Source organism: Rattus norvegicus, chromosome 15 (genome assembly GCF_036323735.1).
Source record: "Rattus norvegicus strain BN/NHsdMcwi chromosome 15, GRCr8, whole genome shotgun sequence".
In the NCBI taxonomy this organism is placed as follows: Eukaryota; Metazoa; Chordata; class Mammalia; order Rodentia; family Muridae; genus Rattus; species Rattus norvegicus.
The window spans coordinates 56,492,531-56,509,891 of NC_086033.1; the positions used below are offsets into that span (position 1 = coordinate 56,492,531).

At 44.2% G+C, this 17,361-nt stretch overlaps 1 protein-coding gene across 11 annotated transcripts in view; it reads right to left on the bottom strand.

Annotated features, from left to right (window-relative positions):
- The window catches only part of Lrch1 (leucine rich repeats and calponin homology domain containing 1), a 189,799-nt gene that overhangs the window by 23,128 nt on the left and 149,310 nt on the right, over positions 1-17,361 (bottom strand). For 9 of the 11 annotated variants that reach the window (XM_063274585.1, XM_006252312.5, XM_006252315.5 and 6 more), the window contains 3 exons: positions 13,176-13,285; positions 12,451-12,588; positions 8,675-8,752 (listed from right to left, as the gene is read on the bottom strand). In XM_063274585.1, the coding sequence (XP_063130655.1) occupies positions 8,675-8,752; positions 12,451-12,588; positions 13,176-13,285 (326 nt within the window). Of the gene's footprint in view, positions 1-4,010; positions 4,245-8,674; positions 8,753-12,450; positions 12,589-13,175; positions 13,286-17,361 lie in introns of those variants that run through there. The other 2 variants (XM_017599784.3, XM_063274584.1) reach the window with 1 other exon arrangement.

Genomic DNA, 17,361 nt, shown 5'->3' on the forward strand with positions numbered 1-17,361 from the left:
AGCCACCCGTAACCTGGATCTCACTGGCCAAGGATTAATCGATGGGAATAGCTCCTTCCCACAGAGAAGGTTTCTACTGTAGGAAGAACTTTCTACTGTGACACTTAGAGAATCAGACGTAAGAGACAAACACAAGCTGAAATGTGACTTTCTTGGACTACCTCCATGACAGAAGCGAAACACGTCACTAGGGGTGGCACCCACTTATAATCCCAGCCCTGAGGACGCTGAGTATGTGACAAGACTGTCAACAAAACAAACAAAACAAAACCCAAGCAAGACCACCAAAGAACTCTCTAGTCAGCAGCAGGGCACTGCAGGGCTCAGACCACCGTGCGGCTTGGAGGGCAATTTCTACAGGTGAGATGGGCATTCGGAAGTCTACTTCTGGGGAAGTAAAGGACTCAGACAACCCCTTTCATTGAAGAATCAATCTCACTATGTCACAGAAGCTAGGCTTAATTAAAGCAGAGAAGCCCAGCATCTCAGGTTATAGTCCTTTAAATTAAATTATGACCTCTAAGAAAGAAAGAAAGAAAAAAAAGATCAGGACTGACTAAGCCTGGTTTGGAGGCAAATGACTGAGGAACATGGTGGGCTGCTGAGAACTAGTGTCTACCTCAGCCCCACAGCATGTGTCCAACAGCCACAGCTCCAGCCCTCAAAGTGATGCTAAGCATGAAGAAAGCCCCTGAGAGAACTGGGGTTTCCTGGGGTTATAATATGCTCTTATCGCTGAGAATTAAATCAGAAAACACCAAAGCAGGAGATCTGCAGAGGCTACACGCCCTCGTTCTTTTACAAAATACTCATAATGACTGAAAACATTTGCAAAACAGCTAATTCACTCAGAACTCATCTGAGGCAAATGCTGATTTAATTTCCCATTTAGGGGGTGGGAGGGATAACAACCAGCAGAGTCTAGAAACAAGCTTAGATTAAGTACAAGTATGTGACTGCAATTGCTAGTAAGGACTGACTCACTCTCCAAACAGGATGGGCTCTCCCTCACAGAAGAGAGACAGATGGGGCAGCAGGCCCAGTTTTCATAGAAAATCTGGATGTCTGCCTGTCTAAAAAATAAGTGATTCTTTTTTCCTTTGAGGCAGTCTCACTGTGTAGCTAGCCTGGAACTCACCATGTATGTTAGACAGGTCTGGGAACCACAGGGCTCGCCGCCTGCCTCTGCCTCTTGAGCCAACACTGCCAGCTAAAATGAATGCTCTTTTGCTATGAGTTAGCTTATATGCCATATATAAATATATATGTACTATATATAATGTATATATGTAGTATATATATGGACGGACTTTGGTCATATTTACTCCTCCAGTTAGTCCTCTTCCCTTCCTCCACTCAAAATGCCCACCTCATCTATTTCCACATTTATCATTATTATTAAATTATTATTATTACTACTACCTAGGTTCTGTGTACAGGACAAAGCATGCAACATCAGTCACTCTGAGTCTGGCTTATTTATGAAATGATGACCACCAGTTCCATCCATTTTCCTGCACAACATCATCAAGTTTTTCCACTCTTATCGATGAAGGCAAAGAGCATGGTGCAGACGGTGCACATTTTCCTCGCTGACTGTCTCTGATGGACACCTAGGCTAACTCCAAGCTTGCCCACTGCGGCCTACAGTGCTCCCGCTGGTGTATGGGTGTCTCTGTGGAATGCTGGTGTGGGTTCTTTCAAGTGTGTACCCAGGAACAGCAGAGCTGGGTCACTCAGACATTTTCCAGGCTTCTGAGGAGCTGCCATTCTGACTCTCAATGCTGTAAGCACCATTTCCACCCTCACTAGCATCTCTGCTCATTTCTTAATGCTGCGTTTCTCTTAATGGCAGCCCTCTGACAACGATGGTTTGGTTTTAGAAGTCCCTTGGTGGCTAAGAACAATGAACGTTTTTTCCAGGTATCGATTAGCCACTTGTACGTCTGAGAATGGCCTCCTCCTCCTCCACTCATTCGCCTATTCATGCATGGAACTTCTTACTCCTTTAGTGTTCTGCTGTCAGTCGAGTTCTTTCCATATTCTGGCTCTTAACCTCTGCTGGCTGAGCTGCTGCTTCCTTAGCCGTGAAGGACTCTACTCTGACAACGTCGGATTGGTCAGTTGTTGCTGTCAATCTGTGCCTGAAGACCAGGATGCAGCTCTGAACCAGTTCTCTGGCACCGTGCTTACCTGCATGCTATCGGGTTCTACACTGTGATGGACTAAATCTCCGGAACTAGAGGCAAGCCCCCAAGTAAATGCTTTCCCCTGTAAGAGTTGCCTTGGTCATGGTGCCTCTTTGCATCAATACAACAGTGCCTTACAACAGAAAGGAAACTAGGACAGAACCTGGTGCCAGAGAGAGGGAGTGCTATGATGGTCCCAACCATGAGGCTTTTAAGCCCTGGGCTGTTTTGAGGGAAGAAGGTTTTAAAGCTTTGGCTAGAAAAGCCATTGAGTGCTCAGAGTTCGATAACCTACTGTGGGGGGTGTGGAAGATGATGCTAAGAACACTGCCGACAACAACGGGGGCCTGACTTGTGATGGTTCAGAAGGAAGTCTGCGTTCCTTCAGAGGCTATCAGGGCTGGTCATGTGATATCTCAAATTAAGAATCTGTGGTGTCTCATCTGCTACAATCAACAAGATACTAGCACTACTGAAGAAAAGATTTGCTTTACTGAGACAACCGATGCTGGTCAGCTGGGTCTGAGAAATCATCTGTCACTGACTTCACCACAGGTGGGAAGTCTTCTGGGAAGTGCTGTTCAGGGTTAGCACATGGAAGCTGTGGTCCAGTCCAGGGGCCAAGGCTGCACACCAGCTTGGCAGCAGAACTTGGTAAATAATGTATGGTCCTGGTTTTGAAGGCATGAAGGTGCCATGGAGAGTAGCTGAGGCATGACACTATGTGGCAGGGTCAGGGTCTCCCTCAAAAGAGACCAGGAGAGGCCACGGAAGAAGATGCAGCCTCAGTGGCAGTGGCGACTCCAAGATTGAAGGAGTCGTGGGAAGAAGCTGAGGCTCATCATCATGAAAGGCCACTAGGGAAGGTGCGGCCTCAGCTGCAGTGGAAACCGTAGGCTATCAGAGGTGCTGGGACCACAAGATGACTGCCAAGGACAGTGGCGGGTGTGCAATGAAGCCACCTTGAGCCTGAGACAGACTGCATGCACTATAAAGGGCAGAGCCAGAGAAGTGGGGCTGTCTGAGCCTTGGAGACCAAAAGATCATAGGGTCCCATATTGGACACTGAGCTTTTTATTCAGATTTTGGTTTTGTTTTGTTGTTAACTGTGCCCCAGTTTTCCCTTTCAGAATAAAAAAAATGCATATAACTTACTCCCGATTTTATAAGACCCCACAGTTGAAGGACTTTATATTAAAAAAAATTTTTTTTACTTTTAAAGTAAATTTTGTTTTATTTTGTTGTGGTGGTTTTAGTTTTGTTTTGAGACAGAATCAATCTATTTATAACCGTGGCTGGCCTGGAGCTTGTTACACAGACCAAACTCATAGACATAGACAGTCTTCTGCATGCTGAGAGCTGAGATTAAAGGCATCACCATGACTATCAAAGTGTTGAAAATTTTATTAACGACTGTGGGAGTTTTAAAGTCGCTCTATGTTTTATATTGTGATATCTACGTGAGATTTGGGGGACAAGGGAAGGTCACACGCTTCTGTATCAAGTTGACATGGGTGGATTCAGGATGACTTCTAGGTCTACCTGAGAAGAAGTAACCCTAACTGAGGAGCTGTCCCATCCGACTGCGTGTGGGCATTTTCTTCACTGTTAACTGATGCCCAGTCCACCCGGAACGGTATTACCCTTGGGGACATGGGCCTGTGCCCTGTAAGAGAGTGAGCAGCCAGTAAGCAAGGTTCCTTCAATGGCTTTCAACCTGCGGGTCCTAACCCTGTGAGGGTCAAACAACCCTTTGACAGGGGTCACCTAAGACCACTGGAAAACACAGATGTTCACATTATGACTCAGATAGTAGCAGAATTATAGCTATAAGGAAGCAATGAAAATAACTTTATGGTTGGGGGTCACCACAACATGAGGAACTGTTAAAGGGCCGCAGGGTCAGGAAGGGTGGGAATCACTGGTCCACAGTCTTTGCTTCGGTTCTTACGATTCCTTCAGTGCCGAACCACTACCTGGGAGCTGTAGGATGAAGCAAACCCCTTCCTCCGCGGGAGGCTTTCGGTCACGGGGTCTATCACAGCACCGGAAACTCTACCAGGAGACAATAGCACCACAGAGTCTAAATTCTGAGCTAATCATATCCAGAAAGAAGTTCTGCCTAGAAAATGGCAATGTGTTTACTTAAACATGCTTATATTTTATTGAAGTGACCACAGAACAGTTGATAATCACCCTAATAATTTAAAACCCAAACTTAGTGACCAGGTGTAGTCTGTTGAGATGAAGAGACAGATGGGAGGATTTCTAGATCTCTCCAAATATAAATAATCACCCATTTTATGGATTTAGAGGGCAGCTCTAATATGTCAAGCTAACAGATCTACGTATGTAATTTGACTGTGATTAGAAATTGGGTCTCTACACTTAAGTCATTGCCAACAGCAAAAAAAGGTGGCCGACCATTTGGAAAAAAGAAAACTAAATGAATATACGTGAAATAAAATGTACAATGTCCTTATATTTATAAAAAAATGAAAATCTGCTTTTAAGATGCTTCAGCCATCCATGGAGACAGGTTCCGAGGCTACCTACTGACTAGAGGCACACACCAGGGAAGGGGTGCTCCCAGGAGCGCGGGCATGGCACTTAGAAAAGAACTGATGGGGACGGAGAGTTGCCCTTCACTGCCAGCTATCGGGGTTCTGACTCCCTCTTCTTGCTCTAACAGGCAACTAACTGTACTCACATACACTGAACCTTCATGCAGACCACATACATGCTCACAACGAAAAGAAAAACAAATCTCTAAAAGGAGAAGAGCTGATGTAAACAGTAGGGTCGTCCAAAAGCATGAACTTACAAAGCAGTAAAATAATACACCTGCCAGCTCATATTTCCTTGTCCAGCTACAGAACTACCCAATAAGATTACAGAAGGAAAATAAGTATCATGCCAAGAATCTCATCCCACGCTTCAGAGAACTGGATTTTAATTTAAAGTGATTACTACAGTCACTGGATTGTGGGCAAATGAGACAAACTGGAGGGAAATAAGACACTCATTTCTCCTAAAAGCTGAGACAAAGCTAAGGTTTCAATTTGCCATCCGACAGCAAAATTCTGATTGGTTATTACATCTGTGGGACCTCCTGACCCTTTGTACCCACCATGTTAGACACAGGAACGCTTTTCTATCAGTAGAAAAAAATCTCACGACAAAACTCAAGACCAATTACTAAAAGATGCTAAAAAAGAGAAAACCTCCGATAATTCACAATGTCACTCTTAACTCCACTTGGTGTAGAAACTGAGGTCCACCCAATGGCCTGTCCTTGTGAATTGGGAATGAAAACTAGTAGCCTTGCATCCTCCCGATGTGGCTGGGTTGTCAATGAGACAAGAAGAGCCTGCCAATGTGTCCACACCCACTGCTGGCAGGTGGGTGACAACTTTCTTCTCTATGTTCTCTCTAGAGAGAAATGAAAGGCCAGGGCAGGGCAGTAAGAAAATAAAGTACCTTTCTGATCAAGGTCCAACTCCCCCGCACCATTCTAAACAGGCACTCTGTCAAAGGAAACACTATTCCTACCAAGTCCTAAGGCCATGGCTACTTAGTTTAAATTGGGTGAAAACAGACTGAACCACATAAATAGCTGTTCTACGACACCTTGGAGTTTTCATTGGTCAGACTCCTCTCAGCCTGAGAGACTACCAGTAATATTCCTAAAGTAGCCCAAAAGTAGGACGATAGCCAACAGGTACAAGCGAAGCAGAGGACAGGAAGACCAAGCTACTCAGGAAGGACAAAGGAGGCTCAGATGTATACCTGGCTTCATGGGCCTAAGACTGATTTCACCAGACTTGGATACTTGAGTGATACAAAGACTCTATTTGTGAATGATCTAGGAGCTCATGAAGCCCTGCCCTCAAGACCAATGTGAAGCTTGCACAGACACCAAAGATAGCTACAAGTATGACCATAGCCTTTGCCCCGCAGGGTACTGCTGTTGCTTGATACTGTTAACAGCTCAGAAGCTAGCCTACCAAAGAAGCCATGTGTGTGTGAAGGCCAGTCCAGAGCCTCTCCTCTCAGTCTACTGTCAGGAATGGACTTAACACGTCCACAGGACAGTCTCACCCACACCTTCTACTACTCATCTAGTGAGCAGAAATGCTGCCTTACCTTACCCCACACAGACATATTTCCTGGGTAATCAACAGCCCACAACCTGGTTCTGAGGATCAACTGTTCAACTGTACATAAAGATTTCACAAACACTGACCAACTCTGGGGCAAATATCAAAGACTGTTAAAATGGAATGAACTATGAAAGTAAGAACAATTGTAAAAATTGTTCCCATTCCGTCAACAGACTTTGCATGCAGTCATTTAACTGGATCTGCTCAGCTCTTACACGCACCCCCATGTGCTGTCCAAACTGTACAAACGGTTTATGCTGACTTTAGGCTACAGTTGCAAACAGTGATTCTCCCACAGAACAGAACTAATGCAGTCTTAGAGAACAGATGGACTTGTTCTCTAAGTCCATCCCCTTGAACAAAACATTGCCTCATTCATTTGTGAGATGGAAATGCTCTGCTGTGAGTCAAGCAGAAAGACTTGCTAACTGCCTTCCAATTAGGGAGTTCTGGGTTTCCACTCATGTATGCCTTGATTACTGAAAATCATGTACGACATTAACTAAGTATAGCCAAATGGGTCATGGGATTCTGCAAGTGTCACTCACCTGCCTTCACCCTTCTGGAGAATTATGAGTTGCCTAAACTGTTAGGAGTACCACATTAGGGGCATAATGAGGAATTCTGATGTTTTGCTCTTTTTAATGGTAATTTGATTTCCCCTCCTTAATTCTTTTTCTCACAGGAAGTGAGTAAGGCCACTCACATTCCATTTGTCCCAGGGAAAGCCAAGAGACAGTGACAAGGATGCTCTTTCATGAGAGCTTTCAAGTGCAGACACAAGTAATTCACCACATGAAATCGGCTTGAAGGGTCCTGATTCACAGTGGCAGCTTCTACCAGCCCACGGTAGAGTCGAGTTATCAGGAAAATTGTATTTGCACAAATATCAGAAGCCAAGATGTTTGTGCAATATTCAAACACACGCAAAGAACACAGACACACAGATGAACAGAGTTGAAAGCAGAAGTGATCACCAAGACATTGTGGCCGGTATATGAAAATTAGATGTTGTTTTTAAAGAACAGAATTGATAAATTTCTCTTCATTGACACAGGCTTGATGTAAGAACACATTAAATACATTCTATCTTTTCTCAAATAATACTGGAATCCTGACTTCCCCCTAAGCCAAAATAACATGGAGGGGGGGGGGAAGGAAAATGGGGGTTAGAAGAAAGGGATACTGGGTTGACTTTTAATAACCTTGAGTAATATACTTTAAAATGTAATTCACAAGCTCAGAGTCTCAGAAGAGTTTTTTTGTTTGCTTGTTTGTTTTTTGTTTTGGCTTTTTTGTTTAACTATTTGCCTTTTTCTTTTTTTTTTTTTTTTGGTTCTTTTTTTTTTGGAGCTGGGGACCGAACCCAGAGCCTTGTGCTTCCTAGGTAAGCGCTCTACCACTGAGCTAAATCCCCAGCCCCTAACTATTTGCTTTTTTAAGTTACTTTTATCTTTCATTAGGAAACAAAGTAGCCGTAAGAAATGTAACTTCTCCTTTCTGTTCACCACATCAACAATGACTTCCTTAATTTGGGTGGCTGCTGCCTAAATCCTGGAGTTGTTTTATCTTAAATTAAATTTAATAGAGAAATCTCTGAAAGCTCCAAGTACCATCTGAGGAGGCCGGTGGGACTGGGCCTGGGACAGGAAAAAAGTAAACTGTATAATTAGGCAGGCTACAGAAGACTGCCAAAAGGGCTCAGAGTGGACTGCAGGATAAAACTGAAAACGTCAGTAGTTAGCACACTGCAAAGGTGCATGACTCCTAATCACCGATGAGAACAATCACTGTGTTTTTAATGGACATTAGTGTGACTCGTACTTTAAAAAGACATCTACTGGGAATGAAATCCAGCAACTAGTGGGGTTTGCAAACCAGCTGAGGCTAAGGAAACCACCCATTTCTGATCCGTTCCTCTTACCTATTCTATAATTCACTGATATTAGCACCTTTTCTGTCAAACTTGGAATACCACATTTCGTAACGTTAAAGGATTTCCCCCTTTTCCTTAGAAATGAACAGACATGGGGCTGGGGATTTAGCTCAGTGGTAGAGCGCTTACCTAGGAAGCGCAAGGCCCTGGGTTCGGTCCCCAGCTCCGAAAAAAAGAACCAAAAAAAAAAAAAAAAAGAAAAAAAAAAGAAATGAACAGACATGTAAGACCACTTTACACTGCAAAAAACCAATTTCAGTTAAATATATGTCACTTAAAAAGAAAGATATAAAACAAGCAAACAAAAAGATGTCTATTCAATGGTTCAAACAGCTAGATTGACGTTTTTATCAAAACGTGGCCATTTGAACTAAGTCTGGTGTTACCTCGGGAACGCCAAGTTTTCTGCACGCTTCCAGGAAGTTTTCCACATTCCTCCGGCACTTGGCCATGCTGAGTTTGGGCTAAAAATGTAAACAAACAGAAACAACATATTAGTAAGTTGAAAAGCTCTCTAGAAACATCCATCTAGAGACAAAAACTTAATATTGAAGGTCATATTCTTGGGATGTGTGCATACATACACATGTACAGATGCATGCTAGGTAGACAGCTGTTTAGATAGGCACACCGTGTAATGTTTATATGCTGACATATACGTATGCTAGGTTTTCTGCCCATATGTCTAAGTATCTCTGTGTGTACACAAATACACACACAGTTCTATGAGACCATACAGTTAGATAACCTGTTTCACTTTACCTAAAAAATATATCACAGACACCTTTATCTAAAAACCAATGTATTTCAGTACAAAAGTTAAAATCCATGAGGCACACACACACACACACACACACACACACACAGAGAGAGAAAAGGGTTTAATTAGAAAGACACAAAAAGGCAAAAAGCACTAAAAATAGTAGATTTAACCCAAAGCTTCCAACTGCTGCACAGATCCTCACTTCAAGTGACCTGGAAAAGGTTGACTTGACTCATTGCAGGAAAATTCTTTGATAGTAAATTTTAAACACTTCTGGCCAGTTTTTTTCCTTTAATACACCACCATTAATTTCCTTAAAGAGGAAAGCAAGAAGTATGGCTGGCCCAAATTCTCCAAGGGGAAAACTGTTTAATAACGAGGATAAGGATGTCGATGACGATGAGGATGGACTAATAAAAGGAATAATAAAGACTTTATTGTATTAACAGAAGGAAGTAACAAAGTGAGAGTGAACTGACTGATTAAAGAATCAAAACTCAAATTAGACCAATTAGGCTGCCAATGGTTTGCTTACAGTCTGAAATACAATCTGAAAAACTGAAGAAAATAATTGTCCCTCCCCCAAAATAATTTTCAGTTCATTGAGAATGGCAATGACTATCCACATTACAAAACAAAAACCAAAAACCTCACACCACACACTCTGGGGCTCGTGAAAGGAAAGACCAGAACACTTCATGCTTGCAGTAATTCCGTCCGGACAGGTGCCCTCAGCATTACTGACGGAGCAGATATAACCGTACTGGCTGTCTGTTCTATCCCATGCTGCACTTGGTGCTGAACGAACAACAGTGGAAGCAAAATCTATGACCTTGGCCCACTCAGCTCTAGTGTAGCCAACAAGGAGCTGAGAGGGTACAGTGGGACACACACGTAGTTCTTACTTCTCAGGGGTCAGAGCAGGAACTGTGGAGGGCAGAGTGACCAGCACCACTGGTCCAGCCAGGTTCTGGGTCTGGCAAGAGGGCTTAGTAGGCAAAGACACCTACTGCCAAGCCTGACCACCTGAGTTCAACTCCAGGACCCATACAAATGGGAGAAGAGAAGAGAGAAGCAACTTCTTTAAGATATCCTCTGACCTCTACACACACATATATCAAGTGCATGCCTGTGCACACGCACACACACTCACACACAGACACACACAGTGACACAGACACACATACACAGAGACACACACAGACATATATACACACATACAGACACACACATACAACACCTTAAAAACAGAAACACTTCAAGAAGCTCACAGGATCATTTCTGGCAAGTAGACATTTAGAAGCTTTAACATAACTGGAAAAGGAATGTTCAGAAAGGATCTGATGGCAGACAATTTAGGCTTTCGCGGATTTTAAACATTACTACACAGCGTAGGAAACACAACTAAACATACAAATGCATGGCGCATATTGATGGTGACGGGAGAGGGATGCTGTCTGCAGACGCCAGGAAAGGTGTGATCTTTTCCTCCTGTTTTCTGCTCTTTTAACCTGCCAAGCACTGTGCCCTGTATTTTTCCAACTAAAAAACTATTAAAATAAAGATATTTTTAAAAATATGTTGTTTTCCTGAAACATCAATAAGACGTAAGTGTTTGTGATTCTTACTGTCTCCTGACCCTTTACAAGGTGGTAGTGCATATCCCATTTGGAGGCTGGGAAATCCAGTCCCTCTCGTTGACAGTTTGGTGTAGAGCTCACACAAGCTTGGTGGCTAAGAGAGGACACAAGTTCAGTTCCTAGCACCCACAGAAACCTACAACTCCAGCTCTAGGGGACCCAATGCCCTCTTCTGCATCCTCATGCACCTGTGCTTATGTGCACACACCCACAAACAGAATCAAAAAGTACATACAAATCCAGCCAGGCAGTGGTTATGCACGCCCTCAATCCAGCACTCTGGAGTCAGAGGCAGGCAGATCTGTGAGGTCAAGGTCAGTCTGGTGTACAAAGCAAGTTCCAAAATAGCCAAGACTATATAGAGAGACCCTGACTCAATTAATCAATCAATCAATCAATCAAGTCTTTAGGCCTCTACACTGTGTTGAATGATAGAATTCACTGTCATACACTGAAGTTGCTAGAGAAACATTTCAAAGAGAAGCCACACTGCCCACCATCATATTTCTGAGGGGAAAAAAAAGTGGTCAAACTTTTGAAAGAAAAAAATCAATGTTAATATTATAGAAAAGAAACTGAGACCGTTAGTTAATTCTTCTGCTGTCAGGAGAAAACAAAGCCCTAGTGAGAGCTCCCCGAGCGGGGAGGGCAGGGACTTCACACAAGTGGTCACCGGACACACTGATTACATGGTCCAAGCGGTACCTTGAGATTAGTGGCTCTGCTATATAAACACCGACGGTGGCTCACATTTATGTATCCTGTCATCTCTCCAGAACCTCGTTTCACCTTTCAAGAGCAGGTCTATTTCAGAGAAGGGCATTATCAAGCTAAAGACAGGATGCAACTTGCCCAAGCTTTTAGACACAGATCCGGGATCTCAACCCAACCTCAAATCTTAGCCCCTAAGCTCTTCAACTTTCCCTAATGCACCAAATCTGTTACGTGAACTCCTTCTGCTCTTGTTTATGTCACCCTATGTGGACTTCAAAGGGAAGACTATCTCTGATTCCTCCAGTCTTGCACACAGGATCACAAACTGCCCCTATGGCCTTCTTTCACCTGTTGCAGGCTCTGTGTCATCTAGGACAAGGGTCAGGGTTAAGATGTAGCCCAGTGAGAAAGCAAAGGCCCTGGGTTTGACTGATAGGAGGGGATGAGAGGAAAGAGGATGGGAAGGAGGGAAAAGGACCAGCTGAGTGATGCCTTAATTGGTAGGTTATTACTGATACTTTATACATTTGTATACCTTCATAACAGCTACTGTGAAATTCCCAATGAACAGGAAGAGAAGAGACCCCAACCAGTAACAGAGAGGCTGAGGCAGGAGGATTAGAGCCCAGGGCCAGCTTTGGCTATCTTGTGAATACAGAGTGAGACCCTACTGAAAAGAAAAACATGAAAGAGTTCACCAAAAACAGCCCTCAACCAGACAGCCTTCCCAAGACACCTTGCTGTTTGAATACCCCATTGTGAGGGCCGAATCTCTGTGCTCTACGGCTTTTAAACTCAGCATATCAATCCGTAACTTCTTTAAACTCATACCTGACATAGTTACTATTCTGCCTGTCTCATACTTGTTTGAGAATAGTCTCCCTTCAGGGAAAATGCTGCTTTCTCAGACTCCCTGCTTTGCTCTGGTCTAGTTGTGTGGGGTCTAATGGGAACAGTCCAGGCAGGCAGGCAGGCTCCTGGAGATGCCGCTGGCATCTTTAATCAACAACTCTGTACAAACCAGCCTTCCTCAATCTTTACTCACAACGGCAGGTGAGGGGACGTGGATGCTGGCGACAGATCTCGGTCGGACGTGGTTGGCCAGGTGGCAGAGCACTACGCCATCCATGAGTGCTGCCCCCAGGTCTTCATGCAGGGTCACCTTCAACCTCATCTCGATGCTCTGAGGGTAGGAGGCAGAAAGAACCAGTTGCTATGGGCACGGATGCGAGTTAAGGGTTAAACACAGCTGCATGAACCCAAGTGCTATTCTCAGTGAGGGGACAGGTGTAAGAATGTCTGGGGGTGGGGAGATGGCTCTGTCAGGAAAGTGTTTGCAGGAAGGCAAGTTTGATACTGAAGAGTCTGGCGTGGTAGTGTATGGCTGTAATCCCAGCCGCCAGGCAAGTGGGTTCTCAAGGATCCTGAGACTGGCTAGCCAGCCAGATTAGTCCAGGCCAGTGAGAGAGACCCTGAATCAAACCAAAAACGTATGTGGTACCTCGGGTCATCTCTTTGCCTCCACACATATATGCACACTCATACACACATACATACATGTACACCCCAGGCACAGAGAGAATGTCATGTTAATTAAATATTTTTCAAGTATTTTTTTTTAAATCCATCTATATAAAGACAGATCTGGCTGTGTTCACGTTTGAATTAAAAACTGCAGAACCAAAACTGGGATCACGTGCAAGCTTCCAGGCCAGGTTGTCCAGCACAGAGCGCTGCCTGGATTCTCAGGCACATGTCATGCCTCAGTACCTCACGGAGCTGCTCCACCAGCTCCTTCTCCTCTCTCATCTGCTCCATCTTCCTCCGAATCGTAAACTGCGGGTCTATAGATTCCAAGTTTCTCTGAGGTCTTAGAAACACTGCAATAGAAGTGGAAAGGCAGTGAGCCTGTGCTACTCGACTGGGCTACTCCCATTCCCTCCACAGGGCTACTCCCATTCCAGTTAAACGAACCATTTACTTATCCCAGATTATCACTCACTGACACAGGGAAATTCCACATTCATAGCAAGAGCTGGGTGTGAATGCTTGAGGGAGAGAATCTCTGAGTTATTCTAGGTTGTGCGCACTGCAGAGCTGGTTTTGTGGTGACAATAAACTGAATTGAGAGATGGGTCTCATCGGGGTGGAGAGGAGACCGGGCTGTCACTCAGACAAAGGTGGCATCTCTCTCACATTCAGTGTTATCTTCTGTTCTCACTGATATTCTAATCGCGTTTTCTCTTTCTTTAAATGTAATTTTGATCAAATAATATATTAAAATTGACCTATGCATTAAAATAGGTATAAAAATCATGTTTCTTTTGGCTTCACATTTACTAAGCCTCTATCTTGTAAGAATTCAGTGATGCCACGTGGAGCCACATATTTGAGAATGGAATAGAAAATCCTGCCTCTGTCCCATCACCGGCCAGGTGCTCACAGAGCCAGCTCTTTATAAATGAGCACAGGTGACATCTAAAAGGCTGGCCGGACTAGAGGTGACTTCATCACTGGCTTGAGGGCCTTAGGCTTACCACAGAGCAGTGACCGAGAACATCACTTCATCTGAAGGAGTTAAGAAAATACATACTCTCGGGACAAGAAAGATAGGTCAGCAGTTAAAAAACAATGTCTGCTCTTCCAGAGGACCCAGGTTCAATTCCCAGCACCTACATGGTAGCTCACAATTATCCGCAATTCCAGTTCCAGAGGATCTGACACCCTCTTTTTGCTTCCGAGGGTACCACAGACACACATGGTAAACAGACATACATGTAGACAAAACATCCATATGCATAAAATAAAAAGAAATAACTCTCCTTTTGAGTTAAACCCAGCACTGTATGGAACAGACCAAACTAACAATGGTGAAACCTCACAAAAATCACATGCTCTAACCTTCTAGGCGCTAACATCAACTGGGACAATTAAAATACATTCTCCATGTGACCCACACCACGTTTGTGCCAGAGCAGGATGTCTAAAAACCAAGTCTATTCGGAGTGCTGTGTTTACACAGACATTTTTGCTGGTCGTGAGGGAGGTCTCAGTAACTAAAGAGAGCACAGCTCCTCTCACAGTCAGAGGTGTGTGTGTGTCGGAGATGAACCTGAATTCTCCTTAGGTAAGAGATGTACTTAGGTATATAGAGAAAACCACAATGCAGGGACTCCCAGAGGCAAACGAAACAAAACCAGAATTATCCGGGGAAAGAGAACTCTGGCCCAAGGAAACAGTGGTGTGGTTTGCATCAAATTCTAAAGCAATCTGTTAGCAAAGGCCAGTGGATACGGAATCCATGTGACGCTGCAACCTTCCTAGACGTAAGCCAATGGAAGTTAAATAAATAAAAGTGGGTTTGCAGTTTTATAAAGATATTCTACACATAAAGAATGATTTTAGTAGCTGGGCATGGAGGTGCATGCCTTTTATCCCAGCACTTGGAAGGCAAGGGCAGAAGATCTCTGAGTTAATGACCACGTTGGCTTACACGGTGAATCATACACCAGCCAGAGCTAGACAGTGAGGCCCAGCCTCAAAAGGCGGAGGGTGTGTGTGATGATTTTAGCAGGAGTCTTAATTAAGTTTTTCTTACTAGAGGCCTTTAGCCTGAAGACACAAAGCTGTTGGGGAGTGGGATGGTCTGGTTTCCTGTGTGTGTAGATTTTTAGATGAGACTAAGAGGTGGTGCTGGCAGCAGGACAGAGTCATTCCGGACAGTCTGTGCAAAGAACTCCCCAGTCAGAAATCGCCACCCCCAGTGCGGGGCATGGACACCAGGACCGCAGCAGTTACGGTCATAGAAATGGTGCTGACATTAAGAACGTTCATTCAGCCATTTCTTACAAGGCCTCAGTTTATCACACTTTAAAGAGTAAATATGGCTCTCCAGTATAACATGTGGAGAAAAGCACCGTGAGTGCTTCCTATAATTAACTACCCAGTGCTGTAAGGCTGTACCCATCTCTATCCTCCGCTTTCCTTTCTACATGGGTTCAAAGATGCCGGAACCGAGACACCTGGGAGGATGAAGCTGGCCCATCGCTGACTGACACAGTTCATGGAGAATGAGGCTGAGCACAAGGCTTCCAGAAACCACAGAAAGGAGTCTGTGCCCTGGTGTTAAAATGGAAGCAAAGCGAGAGGTCACTAATAAAAACCAATGACTTGTCACAGGAGTCTCTCGCCAAGGCACCACAGCAGCCAAGGCCCACTGGAAGCAAGACCAAATCAAAGCAAGAAAGAAAAAAGGCGAAGCTAATGAAAGAAGGGTGATGTGATGGGTAGCCAGGCTCTAAGAGGAACATGAGGGAGAGTGGACAATTAGAAGCCTGGGAGAACACGCAACACCTGCCAATGGAAGTCCAGCAACTACAAGAAAGATACAATGTAAAACCCAAAAGCAATCTCATCTCCCAAAGACAGGAACTGAATTTACCAAAGAAGTCCAAGAATGTGGACAGGGCTTGGTAGTGCACGCACAGGTCACCAAGGGGCGCCATGACCATACTCTAATAGGCCGGCTGTTTGCTTTAGAGGCCGTTTCCCTTTTGCCTTTATTCTGGGGAAATCTTATCTAATACGGCATGCTTAATACTCTCAATATGTTTTTATTGGACGATTTCTCATTCCGAATATGAAAATATGAGGAAGTTAAATGACCTGCAATCTCTGGTATAACTGCACACATCGGAGCATGCGTGTTAGCAGAGCCCCGTGAGGGAAATCAGGGTGATACAATCAGGTTTGGCCCTTAATTTCCTGGCATGCATGTTTATTTTAAAGTCCTGTGCATCTTAAAAAAAACAAAACCCGCTCTGGGGGTCTATTTCTGTACAGCAAGCAATCAGCAAGCGTTGAAGGCTTCTCGGCTGTAGTCTCTATTCTAAAGCAAGTATTTCAAATGCACATGCAATGGATAGAAATGAGACACATGTATATATCCTGCCACCTTCCTTCTTTCTGGATCAAGTCTTCAGGAACACGAAGCCTGGGAGAATTACTCTGACTGGTGTTAACTCCATGCCATTTTATTTCAAGAGCTCCCTGCTCAGTTCAGGGGACAGACAGACGTTTAACTTGAGGCTATTTGCCAATGTTAAAAACTGTTAGCACTAGGGGCTGGGGATTTAGCTCAGTGGTAGAGCGCTTACCTAGGAAGCGCAAGGCCCTGGGTTCGGTCCCCAGCTCCGAAAAAAGAACCAAAAAAAAAACAAAAAACTGTTAGCACCTGCTTTCCGATGCCATCCCATTTAAATATAAAAAAGCGGGAAAGCTCGCTCTGTGTGAGTGGGCACACAGCAGGACATGTGCACACCTGTGCACAGGTAAAGAGGAGCGAATGACTGAGAAACAGAAAAAATGAGTCCCACGCTGTTTAATGATTAGGGGGCAAGTCACTAACAGTTACAACAGAACATAAGACCTGTGGGCTGTAGTTCACTTAGCAGGAAACAGACCTCTAAACAGCCTGTGGAGGAGGACAATATACCTATATAGAGGACGGACTCCGCTGGTCTTTTCATCCTTGAAAGTCACTGGTCTTTTCCCCACATCCCTGAGTTGACATGTCTACTTCCTGTGAATGCCCAAAAGATGTTCATCTGTGTGTATCTCTTGGCACTCATCACCCTGTATTACCCATAATGCACATGACTGCCAGAGCCCACTTGCATGCTCTACTGCATCCTGTAAAGTCATGTGCTGAGACACGTGCTTGTTGATGAGTAAATGGAACATGTGTTTCAAAACCTCTCAGGAAGGACAGAATATCCAAAGATTATCTTTGCAGAAATGACCTTCTTCTGGTGATTAGTTTAATTTCTCCTCTCACAGAAAAAAAAAATCCCAAATTACTCTCGAGGTTTGAATACATTAACTTCCAAATATAGGTTCCACAGCAGCAGAGACCATGTCTGTGGATGTCAGGGGCACGCTCAGCAGAGGAAGGCAC